This window comes from Suncus etruscus, chromosome 9, assembly GCF_024139225.1.
Source record: "Suncus etruscus isolate mSunEtr1 chromosome 9, mSunEtr1.pri.cur, whole genome shotgun sequence".
In the NCBI taxonomy this organism is placed as follows: domain Eukaryota; kingdom Metazoa; phylum Chordata; class Mammalia; order Eulipotyphla; family Soricidae; genus Suncus; species Suncus etruscus.
Window position 1 is genome coordinate 86,713,644 of NC_064856.1, and position 18,397 is coordinate 86,732,040.

The window sequence follows — 18,397 nt, forward strand, 5'->3', positions numbered from 1 at the left end:
CTGGAGGGGAAAGACCTCATCCTCCATCCCTCCATCAGTCAACCTCTTCAGGGACTGATTTGCAACAATAACATCAAGAGCAAGAGCTTAAAGGTGGAGTGCGGAGGGCAGAGACCAAGTTGAGAAAGTCAGGTGACACTTGGCAGGTCTACCTGGAATGGAAACCCCCTCTTCATCACACATATAGCCTTTTATTTCTCTTAAGATGAAGAATAATCCAAATGCCAGATCAAAGCCTCCAAGGTGAACTTTTATTACCATCTCTCCCATCACTGGACAATCTTAAACAATCTTGAGAAATGGCTTCTCTTAGATTCTTTGTGAGAACCTGTAAGAGCTGGGGGGAATCCCTGAAAACAACACTTCACATTTAAGACCCAGACCACTGACAAGTACAGAACTCCAGAGGAGCACTTAGCCATGTTAGTTTATGCGGCTGGCCTCTCCTCAGCACCTGCTCAAGCCACGTCCTCATATAACCACCATGACTTTGAACCTTAGTTTGGCCCCTTCTCAGTTACCTCCTATCTACTAAGTGTTAAGAAATTCTGTTGGAAATCAATTTTTGTTCCATTTAACTGAATTCATCGAGATGGTAATTAAATTAGCTTAATATTTCTGGCTCATATAGCTTTTGTCACCACCAGTGAGATGTCACATTGGTTGACTAGTTGAGTCACTTTTAATTTGTATGTAGATGACCATGTACCTCTGTTTTACGAATGTTCAGCAGCAGAGAACATATGCAGGGCTGTGGGATTCATTGTACTCAACAGACAAAAAGGAATTTATAGCATAACTCAGAGCAGTTGGTATGGTATCAACATGGTTCTCAGTTTTCTAATTCCGGAGAAAGTGCTGCTTTGTAGGTTCAAGGAAACATGTTAGCATGGTCAAATGAAACACTGAAACAACACTTATTCAACAGACATATTACCACTAAATACTTAAGGTTCTATTTAGGGTTTAAACTAGTCCCTGAATATCCTAGTAACACTCCTGGCAATAGGTATAGGTATGTGTGGGGTATGGAGGTATAGGTATGTGTGGGGTATGGGGATATTTGGAGGATAGGTAGCAATGAGAACTTATGTTTTCTGAGAATTAAGGCTCAAATCCTCAGAAATTTATAGGAGGTCAAATAAAATGAGAACTCAACTCTAGAGCAATAACTACTCACTGGCACCAGGCACAAGGTGGTAGTGATTCTCAAGTTTAATATATTATATATAATATCATAAAAATAAGCTGAAGTCTTAAGGAATGACCATTAATAAAAGATTTGTGCTTGACCACTCCAACCCTAGCCTTTTGGACAATTAAAGACAGTGCACTGGAGTAAGAAGTCCATGAAAACACAACAGAGTTGCTGCTGTACTTCACAGTACTTAGGTGTAAGAACTGTGAAAGCCATGGAACATGGAGATCCCCAAGAAAAAAACCTGCTTATATATTTATAACAAGAAGTGGAAAGTAACCTTTCTGACAACATTCACAGGTAGGTATTACATTCCTCCCATTACTTTGTTGCATATTATTATTGAGAACATGACAAGAAAGGCCTTCTTTCAGCTTCTTTAGCTGCTAATTTTTTTTAACCAATGAAAAGATGTTATACCCCTGCATCAGTACTTCGTGGCTGAAAACCTTCTCTCCGAAGACTACCCATATCAAACCGGGTAGAGACCTCACAGCGTACTAACAGAGTATCATCCTTAACAAAGGTCCTTTGTCTTAAGGCTTCCAGATGCATAAAAGTCACATAGCCAAAACCTTTTGGGTTCCGGGCGATTGTGGGTCTCTGGAATGCAAGCAGCTCTGGTTTGGAATCCATAATTTCTTCATGATTTTGTCTTATAGGTACATCAGACTGATCAAGAATTGTAAGGCGTATTGTACCTTGGAAGGGCCAAGGAAGATGGCTGTCATATTCTCCTTGCATTATGTGGACAAAGAGAGAGATATAGTTTGCACAGCGTTGAGCAGTTGGTAACTGAAGGTGCAGACGCATGCAAAGTTTGTATCCGGGTTTGCCTGTGTAGAAGCCAGGGCTGTGAATGACAACAGGTTTCTCCTCTTCCTGAGATTTCAAGTGCATCCCAAAGTTGCCAATCTTCCAGATGTAAATCCCATTGCACTGCTGTGCTTCTATTTCAGTAACTTTGTCCTCGAGGGCACGGATAGTTCGCTTGAGATCATTTACATAGATACTCTGAGTTTCCATTTTAGCAGTAAGCTCTCGGATTTGATGGTCTTGTCTTACAAGGCGACCCTCTAACTGTTGAATGGTTTCTTGGAAATTCTGGACCTCTGGGTGACACCCAGAGGAAGCCTGAGATGCACAGGAAGGCTCATAGGGATGGAGATCAGGCTGGGGCATGGGAGCTAAGGCAAGGCTTAGATTCTGAACAGCCTGGGCCATCATTCTCATGTGCAACTGAGTATTCTCTTGGAGGTGGCGTGCCAAGTGATTCCTCTGCATCTGAAATTTAAGCACAAGTTTGAGGACAGGTGTTGTGTGAGAGGGATCTGGTTAAGCCAAAGAAAAGATTTTAAGTAATATCTCTACTGCCCTCAATTTCTTATGGTCTTATCATCATTCTATTCTCAATCTAATAACCTAAACTTGGCTTAGTTCACTAATATACCAGGGCTCAGCTTTCACTCAGATAAATTTCCCTGTAAGTACTTCAAGCTTGTCTATGCACTAACAAAACAGAATCTTTCAACAAAAACAATCATCAACTATTTGCTTCTTTTCTTTTTTTTCTCAGGGGTTACATCCAGTAGAGCCTCAGGCAGGATCTGTGTGCTGAGACCACTCTCTGTGGTGCTCAGTAACAACCAGGGGAGCTGTGCCTGGGGCCTCTCAGCATATGCTCTACTACTTGAGCCACCTCACTGGCCCATATTACATTGGAAGGGCAAAAGGGAGAAAAAGGGATCACCCACCCAGCAATGTTCAGGGCTAATTCTTGGCTCTGCATTCAGGAACTATTCTTGCCAGTGCTTTGGGGAAGCAAATGGAATGTTGGAGATCAAATGCATGTCAGCTGCCTGCAAGACAAATGCCCTATCCAGTGAACTATCTCTCCAGCTTCCATTTTGTTTTTAAATTATTAAATGCATGACCACTGTGAAAAGTCAGATTCAAAAGCATAATAGAAAACCAAAGGTCCAGGTACTCTCTCCAAAATCACTTACTTATCATGATTATGTATTATGATACAGTTTAATCATCAGTCATGAAACTAATTGTGGAAGCCATAATACTACTTTCTCACTGGAGCATCAATTCTTCTTAAAAAACAAAACAAAACAAAAAAACCACTTTTTTTTTTTGGTGCTTGGGTCACACCTGGCAGTACTAAGGGATTACTCCTGGGTCTGAGCTCAGAAATCGCTATTGGCAGGCTTAGGGGACCAAATGGGACGCCGGGAATTGAACCGGAATCTGCCCTGTGTTGGCTGTGTGCAAGGCAAATGCCTACTGCTGTGCAATTGCTCTGGACTCAATACCTGCCCATTGAGAAACTGGTGGAGTTTTTTTTTTTTTTTTGGGGGGGGGGGGCACACACCCAGCAGCGCTTGGGGGTTACTCCTGGATCTGACATCAGAAATCTCTCCTGGCAGATTTGGAAGAACATATGGAATACTGGAGATAGAACTTGGGTTCGTCCCGGGTTGGCTGCGTGCAAGGCAAATGCCCTACTGCTGTGCTTGGAGCAATCAATGCTTGTTTATGGCTCTTTTCCTAGTTGACTTCCCTTTCCCATATATACTCACTTTGTGTGATCACAATCACACCTTCTATCATCATCACAAACTACTTCCCCATATCAATATTCCTATTTCCAGTTCCTCTCCAGTACTTAAAACTGTATGAAATCCATCCACACTTGCATTCTCCACTGTATTAAATAAAGGAACTTTGCTGATCCAGTTTCAAGAAATATAAAATCCTTACCTTTGCAGGGCAACCAAAAGCACTAAACGTGCATGGAATTGGGGCAACAGGACAATCAAGATCATAATGATTAGGCATCTGAAAAACAAAGCGAAGGTTGAATAGTGATTTTCTCTGCTTTATCTTTTGCTTTGATGATTCACACTGAAATCTAGATAGGCATTTCACTAATACATAATATTATACGTATGGCTGTTTTTATATCTCAGTGGCAGAGTAGGTGCATGAAAACTGTAGCTCATAAGATTAAAATGCTTACCCATGAAAGTAAGAGAATAGAAATATTATCTCATGCCTCTCACAACCCACTCTAAAAATTTAAAGAAATTGTAATTTTTTTTCTATTGCTGAGAACTGGCACCCTCTTGTGGCATTTTCGAGAAAAAGCACCTTCGTATGCCAATGACAACTTGTAAATTAAACCTGGACTGTGTTTTAGGCCATTTAATAAGATTAAGTCAGCTATAGATGTAAGGTCACTGTTTTAAACCCATTTAAATCTTATTGACTGGTCATCTTTTATAAATTTTAGTTTTTCTGATCTCAGCGTTTTATATTTCAGAGACTCAGATATTAGAAGATACATTAAAGCAGATTAAAGAAGTTTAAAGACATCTCAGCCTGACGTCTCAGCCTGCAATTTTGTGTCTAAAACTTTAAGATGAGATTCACTATGCAGGCTGATAATCCTTGATCATTCAGAAAATTTCTCTTTTCTTTTAGATAATAAAAGACCATTAAAAAATAAAAAGAGAAAGATCATTTAATTTATTTTCTTTTTCGGCCACACCCGTTTGATGCTCAGGGGTTACTCCTGGCTAAGCGCTCAGAAATTGCCCTGGCTTGGGGGGACCATATGGGACGCCGGGGGATCGAACCGTGGTCCTTCCTTGGCTAGCACTTGCAAGGCAGACGCCTTACCTCTAGCGCCACCTCACCGGCCCCAGATCATTTAATTTAATCCTTCATATCACATAATATAGAATGACAGTCAGAGGCAAGAGGGTTAGATTTAAATGGTGGGCTTGTTTGCTGATTCTTTCTTAAGATTCTTATTTCAGTGTGCAAATTTAAGAAAGTTTTAAGAATACCTTAAAAACTTTTTTTCCCTTTAAATGGATATTTTAAAATTATTTTAATCTTAAAGTTACTTGGTTTTGCTTGGAACAATTTTGAATGTATAAACGTGACTGTTCTGTGGATGATTTTGAAATTTTAAGTACTTAGAGGGCTAAATATTTTGCTCTCAAACTATTACTAATTTATATGAAAACGTTCACAGTTCTAATATCTCTTCAAACTATTCGTTTCTTACATTAAAAATCTAAGTCCTATTGTAAATGTACTTACAAAAATATTTATAAAATGGAATATACCTGTTCTCTGATGAGCATGGTATTGCAGTATTCACAAATGACATTTGCCAAAGGACAGTTCTCATCATGGACCTATATAGTGTTACAAAAAAATAAGAATATTGTGAGAAAAATCTAGAAAAATTGAGACTTCTTTAAAAAAATAAAAGTAAAATTTTAAAATTATAAAAAATTGAGACTTCTTTCAGACTTTTTTTCCATGAGGAACAAATTAAAGATATTTGTGTAAAATAAAGAATATATAATAGATATTTTCTCTTCTTTTGCTTATGATATAGCTCATCTTCCAGATCTCTTAAAATGATAGTAGTGCAAAAAGAACCTTAAATCATTTCATTTAATCTAAGACAGTTTCTGTGACTGGTTTGGAAACCATTTACCAATTCCCCAAAGACATGCTACCAGACATTTCTAGAAGCAGCAATGATGATTTAATTAAAACTCTTTTCAGGAAAGAGCGTTATCCCTGAGTACAGAGCGAGGAATGAGCCCTGAGTACCACCTGGCATGGTCCCAAAGCAAAACAAATCAGTTGTCAGGGCCAGAGAGATAGTACTGAGAGAGTAAGGTGCTGCCTTGCACACCATTGACCAGGGTTTAATCCTTGTACCATATATAGTCTCTGGACAAAACAAATCTAAAATATTTAAAATTTTCCTATAGGTGTGTGCCCTCAAGAAAACCCCCCAAAATAAAACAATCCAAAATATTTCCTACAGATGAAAATATAAACTCAGGAAGGGAGTAGCAGGCAGCAAATAAAGCATAGTGCATAGGGCACTTGCCTTGCATGAGGCTGAATTGGGTTCATTCCTCAGTATCTCATATGATCTCTGATCACTACCAGGAGTGATTCCTGAGTGTAGAGCCAGCAGTAAGCTCTGAGCACTGGTGGGAGAGGACCCCCCACCCCACCCCCCCAAAAAAAAACTCAAAAAGAAAAAAGAAAGAACAAATGAGAGTAACATTCTTATGCACTCGGCCCTCGATATACACAATTAATAAACTATATTAAGAAACAAAATGAACAAATCCACATCAATACATGCCTCTTTCTCTTCAAATGGCATTGACACAAGACAGTTTTCACAAGAAACCTGTCTTCTTGGACATTCACTGTGAGTGTGAACATGGTTCTGATATTTGGGGAAGCGACGCTGGCACTGGGAACAATTCATAAGAGCAAATTCACAATGTGCTTGATGATCCTAGAAGGAAGAAAGTAATTGATTAGTAACTGCCAATACTTCCGCATTCCCTAAATACAATTTCTCCTGCGTATACTTATACTTATTATTATTTTATATTTTAGGGCCACACCTAGTTGTGCTCAGGGGTTACTCCTGAATGCAACCAGAAATTACTCCTAGCAGACTTGGGAGATCAGATGGGATGCTGGGGATCAAATCCAGGTCGGCCGCAGGCAAGGCGAACACCCTATCCACTGTGCTATCGCTCCAGCCCCCAGTCTACTATTTTCTTTATCACACACCAGAGAACCTCAATACAGAGGTCTGAATGTATTTTTCCAAATAATGACTACAAATTGCAAGTTTATATTAAAAAATGTGAATTTCCAGTTTAGAGAGTCAGATCTTTATGGTTTCTAACTTAGTGATGTATCAAATGGACTCTTTTCAAAGGGGGCAGTTTACAATTCAAATAGAACAATAATTAACTTGTTACAAAATCCAAATAATTACTTAATTTAAGTGCACTTTTTTCCTTTTATTTTCCTCTTTTAAAAAATTTCTCATTTTAGTCACCATGATTTACAATACTGTTAATCACAGGGTTTCATGTGTTCAACATTCCAACCTCACGCTCTCAACCAGAATGTTCACTTCCCCCTTTCGCTGACTCAGAGTCTGCTCCTAGACTCCTCCACTCCCTACAGTTTCCCACATGGTAAACTCAATTCTGGAGACCAACTCATTTTATCTGTTGAAAAGCATTGTCTTTTAACTAATTTTTTAAAAAGTTTAATCTCGAGTTATAGGAGTACTCCATTTACCTTATGATAAAATACACACTTTAAAGCACAGAAAAAATATTCAGCACAGGTACCAAGGTGATCACTATATGGAACTTAACACATTTCAAAATGAGAAAATCAAGTCACAGGATTATAGTCTGGCACTTGTCTTTAAAATGTGCTTCAGTTTTATTGCAAATACATGTCAAAATATAGTAAAAAAATTTTGACTTTTGTTGTTATTGTTATTATTATTTGGTTTGGGGGCCATATCCAGCCGTATACAGGGGTTACTTTAGGCTTTGCAGTCAGGGATCACTGGTGCGCTCTGAGGACTATAGGAGATGTGGGGGATAGAATCTAGTTCTGCTGCATGGAAAGTAAGTGGCCTCCTTGCTACTATCTTTCCAGCCCTCTGATTTCTTCTTCATTAACACTACTTCTCAGAGTACTGAATAAGAAATTTCTGGTTTGCTTTGCATGAAGAAGTTCTGGGTTTGATCCCCAGCACTTCATGTAACCCAATGTAGTTCATGCCAGAATTGAAGCCTGAGCATTGCCAGGTACAGCCCAAAGGCAAAATTTTGATCTCTACTATTTAATTAAAAATATTAAAATTAATTCAACAAAATTTATTTACCAATCACAATAGGTACTAGCTGTACAGTACATATATTACCAATCAGTGTTAGATACTAGCAATACACAGTTTCTATTCTCTAGGAACAGCCTTGCACATAAACTTTCAAAAAATTAAATTAAATTAAAAAATGATTTTAAATACCTCAAGATGCCTCAGTTCCATTTTGTGCAAACAACCTTCATTTGGACATTTTACCATCAAAGAAAGAATCTCTCGTTTTGCAAAATTGTCAGGAAATAGTTGATTTTCCAGTAATATTTCATTATCAACTGGACATTTGTGACCTGCATCCCTAAAACAAACAAGAAAACACTTTTAGTAGAGTTACACATTCACAATAACTTTAAGTCAAACTTTAATCTACTACATATAAAATTTCCATCACTATCAATGGAGACATGTATGCAATATTGCCAAAATAAATTTTATGAATAGGATTTTGTTTTAATCTATATACCTATAAAGTAATATAATACCACCCAAATTAACCTATTAATTTTTTTTCTGTATGTCCTGGGGCCTCAGAGCTGCAAGGCATGATCTTTACTATTATGCTATCTCCTAGGTTCATGAACAGTTCTTTCATGAAATGAATGTAACAAGTACCTTATAGGTTAACTATCAAAGACTACGTTACTTTTTCAGGAGTCCTCAAACTTTTTAAACAGGGGGCCAGTTCACTGTCCCTCAGACCATTGGAGGGTCTGACTATAGTAAAAACAAAACTTATGAATGAATTCTTATGCACACTGCATATATCTTATTTTGCAATGAAGAAACAAAACAGATACAAATACATAGTTTGAGGACCACTGCGTGGAAAAGATTCCAACCAAAAATATAAGTATTGGGCCTAATGGATATCACTTGCCTTGCACATGGCTAATGGAGGTTTAATCCTATTATTGCAGATGGTCTCCTGAGCACTGCCAAAACTGATCCCTGAGCAGTCAGGAGTAAGCCATTAGCTGGTTGTGGCCCAAAAGAACAAAATACAACCAAAAAGAATGAGAAAAATGAAATGAATAAAATTATGTTCTTAGTAAAATGAATAAAATTATATTCTTATCAACATAAATTGGAAGGTGGGAATTCCTGGCCATCTTTCTGTTGTCATAAAACTGTGCTAGTAATTAATATGCTGATCACAATACCAATATGTTTATAGTATAGTGCTCAGTTACAAGCAGAAACCTCAGATTAAGCTAACTTTGAAGTCTGGTTTCTAGGCAACAAAAGACTTCTTTTATTTTTATGTCTATAATACATTGCACTAAGGAATTAGAGGATCTTTATGGCTTGCTTCTCAATGGTTTGTTCTCTCCTATGACGGGAAAAGACTTTCCAGGAAGCTTGAGTGTCTATCATTTCCTTTTAACTGTTTGGGATGACTCATTCTTTGCTCTAAGAGATCTGACAAGTATGGTAGGCTCTCTGAGCATTTATTAATCATTCAATCATCTGCTGAGTACTGCCATGTGTAAATCAAGAGTTGCAAGTTTCTGCAGTAAGTAAAAATGATACCCAAATATGGGATTTACCATCATATGTCTTCAAACCAATGAAGGCAACACTGTTTATTTAAAAAAATTTTTGTGGGGAGATGGAGCGGGACCTATCCTGCAAGCCATGGTCGGCTATAATGGGCCCAATGATCAATAATGCCTTGTTGCTTCAACCTGGTTGCTCAGGGATATACTGGGTCATATCCAGTAGTTCTCAGGGGATCTGGGGTATAATGCAAAGATAAAAATGATAGACATGCACCCTTTAAGCAAACTCCTAACCTCCAGTCTTAGTTGGTCTTTATGGGGCTTCACAGACTGCAAAAGGTTATTATTACGTCCAAATATTTGCTGAGATGCAGAGAATCATAAACAAATTTGTTTATCCCAAACCTAAGTGAATGATATCTGAAAAATATAAGAATCTCATAAAGTATAAAGGAATCACTAGGTAGTGCATTAGCATTCTTTTTAAAAGAAAATGAAATTTCAGGGCTAAGACTGTGCTCAGTGGTAGAGTACATGCCTCACAGGCATGAGGGCCCTGGGTGCCACCACAAAAGAACAAACAAAATTGTATTAACTCCTTACTGCTTCCTCCCTCAGACCTAGTAATTGGAAAAGAAAAAGAAAGAATTAAAATGCATTTTGATTTCACTGATGACTAAGTGCTGAGCATTACTTTCAGAATTATTCATTCCTTTAATAATATTAGTGTCAAAGTGGTCACTTCAAGCTTCTAGAGGACAGAGGAAAAATAAAAGTCCTTGACTTTCTTCTGGCTTTATACTCTCATTTTAGACTATTTTCCTACTAATTTTGGCATTATCTTGCTACTAGAAAACTGTTAAAGGTTAACTACCTTCTTACAGATGGCAAAATATTACACATTTCTAGCTCTAGGAAAAACCAATATTCTACAATATAGCACTTTTTTTTTTTTTTTTTTTTTTTTTTGGTTTTTGGGCCACACCCGGTGATGCTCAGGGGTTACTCCTGGCTGTCTGCTCAGAAATAGCTCCTGGCAGGCACGGGGGACCATATGGGGCACCAGGATTCGAACCAAATATAGCACTTTTTTTCTCCTAAATATAATAGAAAAAAATTGTTATTAAGGAAGAAATTAATGAGAAAAGTTAAGGCTTTTTCTGCCCACATATATGCTTAAACCATTGGTCTCAATAGGAGTATGTCTGTCCCCCAGAGAATATTTGCCAATGACTAGATATATCCTGGGTCTCACAATAGGGGACTAAACTATAGTGAGCAGAGACCAGTGGTGTTATTAAATAATTCTTTGACACAGGAGACATTCTCCCACAAGAATTCACAGGCCCTAAATGACAACAGTGATGAGGCTAAGAAAACCTATCCTAGGGGCCCGAGTGATAGCTCAGCGGTGGGGCCTTTGCCTTGTACGAGGCTGATCTGGGACAGACCTTGGTTCAGTTCCCAACATCCTATATGAACCCCAGAGCCAGGAGCGATTTCTGGGCACAGAGCCAGGAGTAACCCCTAAGCATTGCTGGGCGTGGCCCAAGGGGATTAAAAAAAAAAAGAAAAGAAAGAAAAGAAAACCTATCCTAAACAGATCTTGCCAATACTGGATTTTCCCTCTAAACTGACATCAGAGACATGTATCCTTGTCATTAAAACTAAGCCAAATCTTGGGAGAAATAGTTATCCTAAACTCACAGTAAAGAGAACGGTTTAAAGTTGAAAAGAGATAAACTACAAGGCTAGTAGTGAATAGCCAGTTTAACCTGGTTAAATGATTTCCCAATAAATTACATACTTGTCCAGGAAAACACCCCACTTATAAGTGTTTTTGTTGTTGTTGTTGTTGTTGTTCTGTATAGAGCTTACTAATCATCTAAAAACATCCCAATCTAGTTCTGAATTACAGTAGAATGCAACATTTCTTTGGAGTTTAAGTTGAACACTTGGGGAAATGACATGTTCTGTTCTTCAGTTAAAATAACTAGGATAATATTGAGCATATAAGAAATGCCAGGCAGTTTCTGGCACTTAAAAAATAAAAATAGATCTCAACCCTTAAAACTCCTCTCTTTCATGAAGCTCACCACAGACAGGGATGAGTTTAGTTAGAGAAATAACTACATTTCGAACTATCCTAATAATGAGAATGTATGAAGGAAATAGAAAACTTGTCTAGAGTATATGTGGGGGTTGGGTGGGGAGCAGGGAGACTTGGGACATTGGTGATGGAAATGTTTCACTGGTGATGGGTGGTGTTCTTTTACATGACTGAAACCCAAACAACACAATCATGTATGTAATCAAGGTATTTAAATAAAAAATATATTAAAAATTGCTTAAAATACATAAAAAGGTAACAAGAGACTGGTATGGCCATTATATAGTGATTATAAGATTGTTATATCATTATCAATAAATATCAATAAATAAAATAATAAATAAAATAAAAATAAACAAAACAAAGCAAAACAAAAACTCCCCTCTTTCTTTTTTTTTTTTTTTGGAGAAGAGGCCTTTGGAAGGGAGTTCAAGGAACATCACAGACAATCCTGTAGATACTGGGCCAACTAGTTCAGCAGTTGAATGTGAAGGAACAGGACTCTTTGGGCCCTGCAGTACTTGGGGCCACCAGGGCCACCTCAACAGTGCTTTGGAAACAATGCAGTAACTGTGAATTGAACTGGGCTCTGGAACATGCTTTGCAAGCAACCTATAAGGCTGTGTTATCTCCCTCACCCTTGACCTGCATTTTATCTTTTTTCTTTGATGATACTAAGAATTAAATCCAGGACCTCACACATGCCAGCAAATTTTCTACCACTGAGCAACATTTCCAGCCCCAAATTATCTCATTTTATAAATGTGCTAAGTGCTAAGGGAAAACCAAAAAGTAGGTGAGGGAGAATGAGAGAACGGTGAGGTGGACAGGAGGCCTATTGTGGTATAAACAGGGAAGCCAAATATCTATAAGAAGAAATCATCCAAGATACACTGGAGAGAATACAGGGTGTGACTAAACAATCTGACAGAGAATTCCAAATCAATGAGGACTGCTATAACCGATTAGCAAAGCAGGAAGGAACATACCTGATGCACATGCTCAAGAAACAGCAAAGTACAAATTGGCAAGAGGAAAACAGAGCATAGTAAAGAGCATATCAGAGATTGGTCCCTAAATTCAATCCAGGGTTGCGCCCTACATGCCAGGTGCCATCCAAGTGGACAATGCTTTGGTGATCCACCCAGCTATAACAAAAGTGTGCAAAAACCAGTGCACTGTGTGTGCAAGACCTGCAACCAAAGTGGTACGAGCACAAGCCATGGTGAGCACCTCATCCAAGTTTAGAGTTCTCTGCCATTGTCACAACAGAAACAATGTAAGGGTAGATGAGGGAAGAAAAGAAAAATGAATTATGCCTTATACACCTATCAGAGCCTTACAAGAACTTTGGATTTTACTCCTGGAGGGCCTGCTGCAGTGTTCTGAGTGGAGAGGTCATCATCTCATTTACTACTTTATCAGATTCACTCTGGCTGCAATACCAAGAACAGCCTGGAAGAAGAAAAGGGCAGAAGCAGGAGGCCAGCGAGTGAGTTAGTGTAGATTCAAAAGAGCAGGGCAGACAGAGAAAAGGTAAATTCATATATATTATGTACAGACATCAAACAATACTTTCTTTAAACATACTGTTCAGTTTACAATACTCGCAGACATCTAGTAATTGAGAAGTTAAGATGGCTAAAAACTGTAATAAATGATAATTTCCAAACATCATCCTTTGTGTGGGCGAGGTTAAATGTGTTATCATTTAAGCTGCATTAATTTTATTAAAGCAGAGCATCTCACCTCTTAATTTACAATGCAATGCTTTTAGTAAAAGCATCTTATTTATCTAAGGACGATAGGAGAAAATTATCTTACAAACTACAGTACGAACTGGGATAGACAACCTAAATTGTTCACATTTCCATCCAGTGTTGTGCTGTTTCTTGTTTGTTAAACCCTTGAGCATTTACTTTATGCATAAATCTACTCCTGGAAGATCCTGTGACCTATATTCTCTGGTGTTGGTTTTGTTACAGGATAGGGTCTTTTTTAATGCATGCTTACCTGATTGACTTGATAATGCAGGCTTTGCAGAACCTGTGGCCACATGGTGTTTGCACTGCTTCCCGTAATGCCATCAAGCAGATGGGGCACTCATACTTGCTTTCCAGGGGCGGGTCAAATTCCACATCATATCCCTGGATCTCTTCCATAAAAGAGCTCGAGAGGTTCCCCGTGCTGGCTGTTGTGTTCATGCTGTCATCTTTTGCTGCAGCGCTACAGGAGCTGGTCATGGCAGCGCAGCAGTCACTCTCAGACTGGCTGGACGCACAGCTGTTTTCACAGTTTAGCAGACTCATAGTAACGGGATTCTCAAGTACTCTTAAGAAGAGAAAGGAAAGAAGTCTTAACACATGGCTCACTATCAGAGCTTACTGATGCCAATGCCCATGGAGTTGATAGACAGTAGCTGCCCTACTGTTCAGGGGAACATTTCTAAGTATTTTAAACTTTGCTTCAAGACTATTTTGTAATACGTTTATGATATAGTACAAAGGTAGATTATGAGATTGAACAAAGAAATCCACCTTAATTATAATACTCAGCCATATCAGAAACACCCATCTATAAACTAATTAAGCACTTGAATCTTGATTTTTCTTCTTCTAGTCTAAAATTCTGAGTACTTTGAAATATTCAGTGTGGGGATTTTTATTAGGTAGAAAGAACACAACTGAAAGTTTATTTGTATGTTCTTCTGCCTACAGTCACGTAATTAGGTTTCATTTTTAATGACTGGAAAAACAAGTAAGGTTTGCCTAAAGAAAACTACAATTTACATGCAGTGGCAACGCCTTCCAATTCTCTCCTCTCTCTCTCTCTCTCTCTCTCTCTCTCTCTCTCTCTCTCTCTCTCTCTCTCTCTCTCTCTCTCTCCCCCCTCCCACCCACCCCCCCTTCCTCCTCTCTCTCGGCTTTTGGGCCAAACCTTGCGGCACTCAGGGGTTACTCCTGGCTCAGCACTCAGAAATTACTCCTGGCAGGTTCAGAGGACCATATGGGATGCTGGGGATCAAACCTGGGTCCGTCCTGGATCTGCTATGTGCAAGGCAAACACCCTACCGCCGTACTACCACTCTGGCCCCTGCCTTCCAATTCTTAATCATAATGGTATTTATGAGAGAAAAGCTAGAGTATAAAAGCAATTCAGATAAAAAACCTTCAGTCAGCATACAAATTATCTTGTCTCGTTTTTATATAAACATCCTGGCTGCCACTATGCCAAAAGGTGAGTAAAGAGAGCCATCCTCAATCCTTTAACACTATAGATATATTTTCTTCTCAATAAGAACTGGAGTACCATTTGCTGAGCAACTACAAAGGTCTCCTCTGGCTTGTTGGAGACTGGACCATGAAGTAGTAAAGAGCTTAGCCTCTCAGTTAATCTGGGTCAAATTCTTTTCTTCATCACTTATTGTAGGACTGGGCAAGTTATATAAGCTTTCTATGCTTCAGTGACCTCAACTGGAAATGGAGATAACCCTAGAATCCACAACCCAATTACTTAAAAGACTAATGTGTTAAAATATGTTAAGGGACTTACAACTGCATAAATATCATGAGCATCTCTATGTATCCTTCTTTATTATAATGTTGTTGATTTTGTTATGTCATACCTGGTGATGTTCAGGAGCCACTCCTGGCTCAGAGCAACTGTTGGTGGTCCTGAGTATACCAACAGGGAGGCGGGGAGAGATGCAAATCAAGTGCCTTAACCGTATTTCTTTTGTCCCTGTAATTTTAAGTTCTAGTGTCCCCACTTAAATGAAAACGATGGATCTTAAGCATGATTAAATAATGTGCCAAGAATTAAGCAGTAACAGAGTGGGGATAGAAACCAAAGTCTACCTGATCCCCAAACCTGTTCCCCTTGTGTTATGTATGTAGTATGTCAATTTGCATTTTGCCCGGTTATTTAAAATTTCATTTCATTCTCCTCACATGGTATTATCCTTATATGGTGTGGTGAGGCTTATACAGTAACAGAAAGATGAAGTGATATTAGAATATCTAAACTGGAGTTTAGAGTAGTGTAAGCTGACAGGATATTACTAACATCACTGGGCTCTAGCATCGAGTCGTCTGGCCTGCTGGCTGAGAGTATCGTCAGAAACATGCCCAGCTGCCCTGAACATTGCTTGGGAATATCTACCGGAGATCCATATCCTCCAAAGAAACATGTTCAGTATGTAGCCCTACATATACCGCAAAGGTTAATTTAAGTTACAGAGAGTATTCCGACTGTTACTCAGTATTTTTATGTTGATGCTCTCTGAGAAATTAAGACCATTTTTCCTCACTGCTTTTCTGAATGGTGATGACTTGCTGACTCAAGTGAAAGAACACTGCCCTATCTGCAACGACCAGTTATTTTAATGAGGACAAAAAAAGGCTTTGAGGCAGGTGTAGAACAAATAAGACCTGGCAACTATGTAGGAAAAATACTCTACCAGAATTCTTTTTCACCCATCTTATAGTGAGTGCCACAGGTATTGGCTTCATGTGAGGCTAGATAGAAGCAAACTTGGAATAGAGCTCTGGCTTTACAGAGAGAAATAATAATAGTTTGTAATAGTAAATTTTCTGGTTTTGTTTTTGGGCCACTCCTGTGATGCTCAGGCCTTACCTATTCCTGGCTCTGCACCCAGTGATCATTCCTGGGAGGGGTGGAGGTTTGGGAGGACACAATGACACTGACAGAATGACGACCAAATGGGGTGTTGGGGATGGAAGCAGCCCTGTCTGCAGTATGATCTCTCTTGCCCTAAGTTTGGACTTTTACAACCTTCTTTTCTATATCCTACTCTGTAGGTTAAGAACTTCATGAGAGCAATTTCCCTTTTGCAGTTTTGAATGTTGTCGCTGGCACACCACTGGTTTAATTAAAAAGACTCTGGGATGTAACTCCTGCCATCTTATTTTGATTACCTAATAAACACAGAAAATTACCTTGTCATATAAATCAATGTTTGCATCTACAAATCAGTACCTGGGTATACATTATAACCCAGAGAGTGTCCTGTAAACTGTGGGGTTTGGGAGGCAGAGAAGGGACACAAACATTTGCTCCTGTGGGTGGATAGGTGAGTCAGTGAAAAGAGACTGAGAATAGATCCGAATAGGTACATCTTTGCAGGAATTCACACAGGGCTTAACCTGTCAAACACAGACTGTGGTAAAGTCAAGGGCCATAAATTAAGTTCCAGAGGGGTCACACTGAGTGTGCTTTGTTATATGCTTTGGAGCGGTTGGCCAACACCTTTAAATCTTTGCAAAAGTGCAAAGGTCAGTTGGAAACAGGTGCTGCTGCAAAGCTGGGGATCTCTGGTCAACCGCAGGGCAGTCCTGCATCCATCCTGAATACAAACCTGGGGGAGTACTGACTCCTTCCTAGGCACCGTGAAAATGGTCCAAGACCCCCTATTTTTGATGACCCCGAATACATGAGATACCCGGCGCTCCAACCTGTCATCAAAAAAGTTGGGCTCTGAACTAGCACGACTGGAGCCCACATGGGGCCACAAACTCAGCGAGCCTGGTGTGTGTGTGTGGTTTTGTGTGTGTGTGTGTGTGTGTGTGTGTGTGTGTGTGTGTGTCACCGAAGTGGCAAAGACCCTGGGAACCAGAAGCCAGGAATCAGTGTGTGTGTGTGTAAACACTTTCCTCAGTTTTCAAGTCACTGCACTGGCCAAGACAGTCCAGAAATCAGGTTGTGTGTGTGTGTGTGTGTGTGTGTGTGTGTGTGTGTGTGTGTGTGTGTGTGTGTGTGAGACCGAAGTGGCAAAGACCCTAGGAACCAGAAGCCATGAATCAGTGTGTGTGTGTGTGTGTGTGTGTGTGTGTGTGTGTGTGTGTGTGTGTGTCTGGGGGGTGTCCCTCTCCGACCCGGCTGTGTGTTGTGTGTGTCATTCGGGAATCGTGTGTGTGTGTGTGTGTGTGTGTGTGTGTGTGTGTGTGTGTGTGTGTGTGTGTAAAGCTGTGACAACGACTGGGGTGGCGGGAGGCTCCGTCTCCAATCGGGCACCAGGGCCAGGGCCAGAACCCGGGGCGACAGTCCCGAGGACGATCGCAGGTGGAGGCAACCCCAAGCCCGCGCGCGCGCGCGTCCTCCGAGGCGGCTTTCCTTTGCAACCGGCTGCCGGGGTGTGTGTGTGTGTGGGTCGGGGTGGGGGTGCGGTGCCTCTGGCCACTTCTCCGGGGCTGTGGGCCACACAGCGCTCCCGGACGGCCGGGCCGGGGCGTCGTTCCACGTCTACTTGAGCGGCTGTCAGCGCAGCGCGGAGGCCGGGAAACCCCAGGAGGCGCGCGGTTTCTTCTTGGAGAAGGCCGGGGGGTGCAAGCGCGGGCTTCCCGCGGCGGGGGTGGGGTGCGAGCCCCGGGAACCGAAAGCCCGAACCGGGGCGCCCCAGAAGGCGCGGGGAGGCCCCGGGAGGGCGCCTGAGGAGACAGACTCAACACTCACCGCTCGGCCCAGACGTCGCGCGAACCCGGCTGGGCTCCGCTCCGAGGCCAGGCGGCCCGGCCGGACGCCGATCTCCCAGCCTCGAGGCTGCCGCCGCCGCCACCGTCCCCGACGTCCCCGGGGCCTCCGGAGCCCGAGACCCGCCGCGCGCGCCGCCACTTCCGCCTTCTCGGGCGCCCGGGGGCGTGGGCGTGGCACAGGGGGCATGGTTTAACAGAGGGGCGGGGCCTCGGCGGCTGGTGCGTATGTGCTTGCGTGCGCCCCCTGGCGATAGTCCCCCGGCTAGGGCCTTCTTTCTGGCTCCTTCCCCCCCCCCCCCTCTATTTTTTAATACCTTCCTTCTTCAAAAGCCTCGGGATTTT

The 18,397-nt window shown here is 40.9% G+C and overlaps 1 protein-coding gene across 1 annotated transcript; it reads right to left on the reverse strand.

Annotated features, from left to right (window-relative positions):
• Positions 1 to 1,467: 1,467 nt before the first annotated feature.
• TRAF6 (TNF receptor associated factor 6) lies at positions 1,468 to 18,106 on the reverse strand. Its single transcript, XM_049779986.1, has 7 exons — positions 18,036 to 18,106; positions 13,578 to 13,895; positions 8,103 to 8,253; positions 6,393 to 6,551; positions 5,344 to 5,415; positions 3,968 to 4,045; positions 1,468 to 2,482 (listed from the first exon to the last, which is right to left on the reverse strand). The coding sequence occupies exons 2-7, from the start codon at positions 13,871 to 13,873 to the stop codon at positions 1,613 to 1,615; spliced, it is 1,626 nt and encodes a 541-aa protein (XP_049635943.1). The 5' UTR covers positions 13,874 to 13,895; positions 18,036 to 18,106; the 3' UTR covers positions 1,468 to 1,612.
• Positions 18,107 to 18,397: the final 291 nt, after the last annotated feature.

Excerpts from the sequence above, each read along its gene's own strand:
- TRAF6 (XM_049779986.1), bottom strand. The coding sequence starts at position 13,873 with ATGAGTCTGCTAAACTGTGAAAACAGCTGTGCGTCCAGCCAGTCTGAG. Across the intron at positions 4,046-5,343 it reads CCATGCTCATCAGAGAACAG|ATGCCTAATCATTATGATCT; the intron begins GTATATTCCATT and ends TTTGTTTTTCAG. Across the intron at positions 2,483-3,967 it reads CTTTTGGTTGCCCTGCAAAG|ATGCAGAGGAATCACTTGGC; the intron begins GTAAGGATTTTA and ends CTTAAATTTCAG.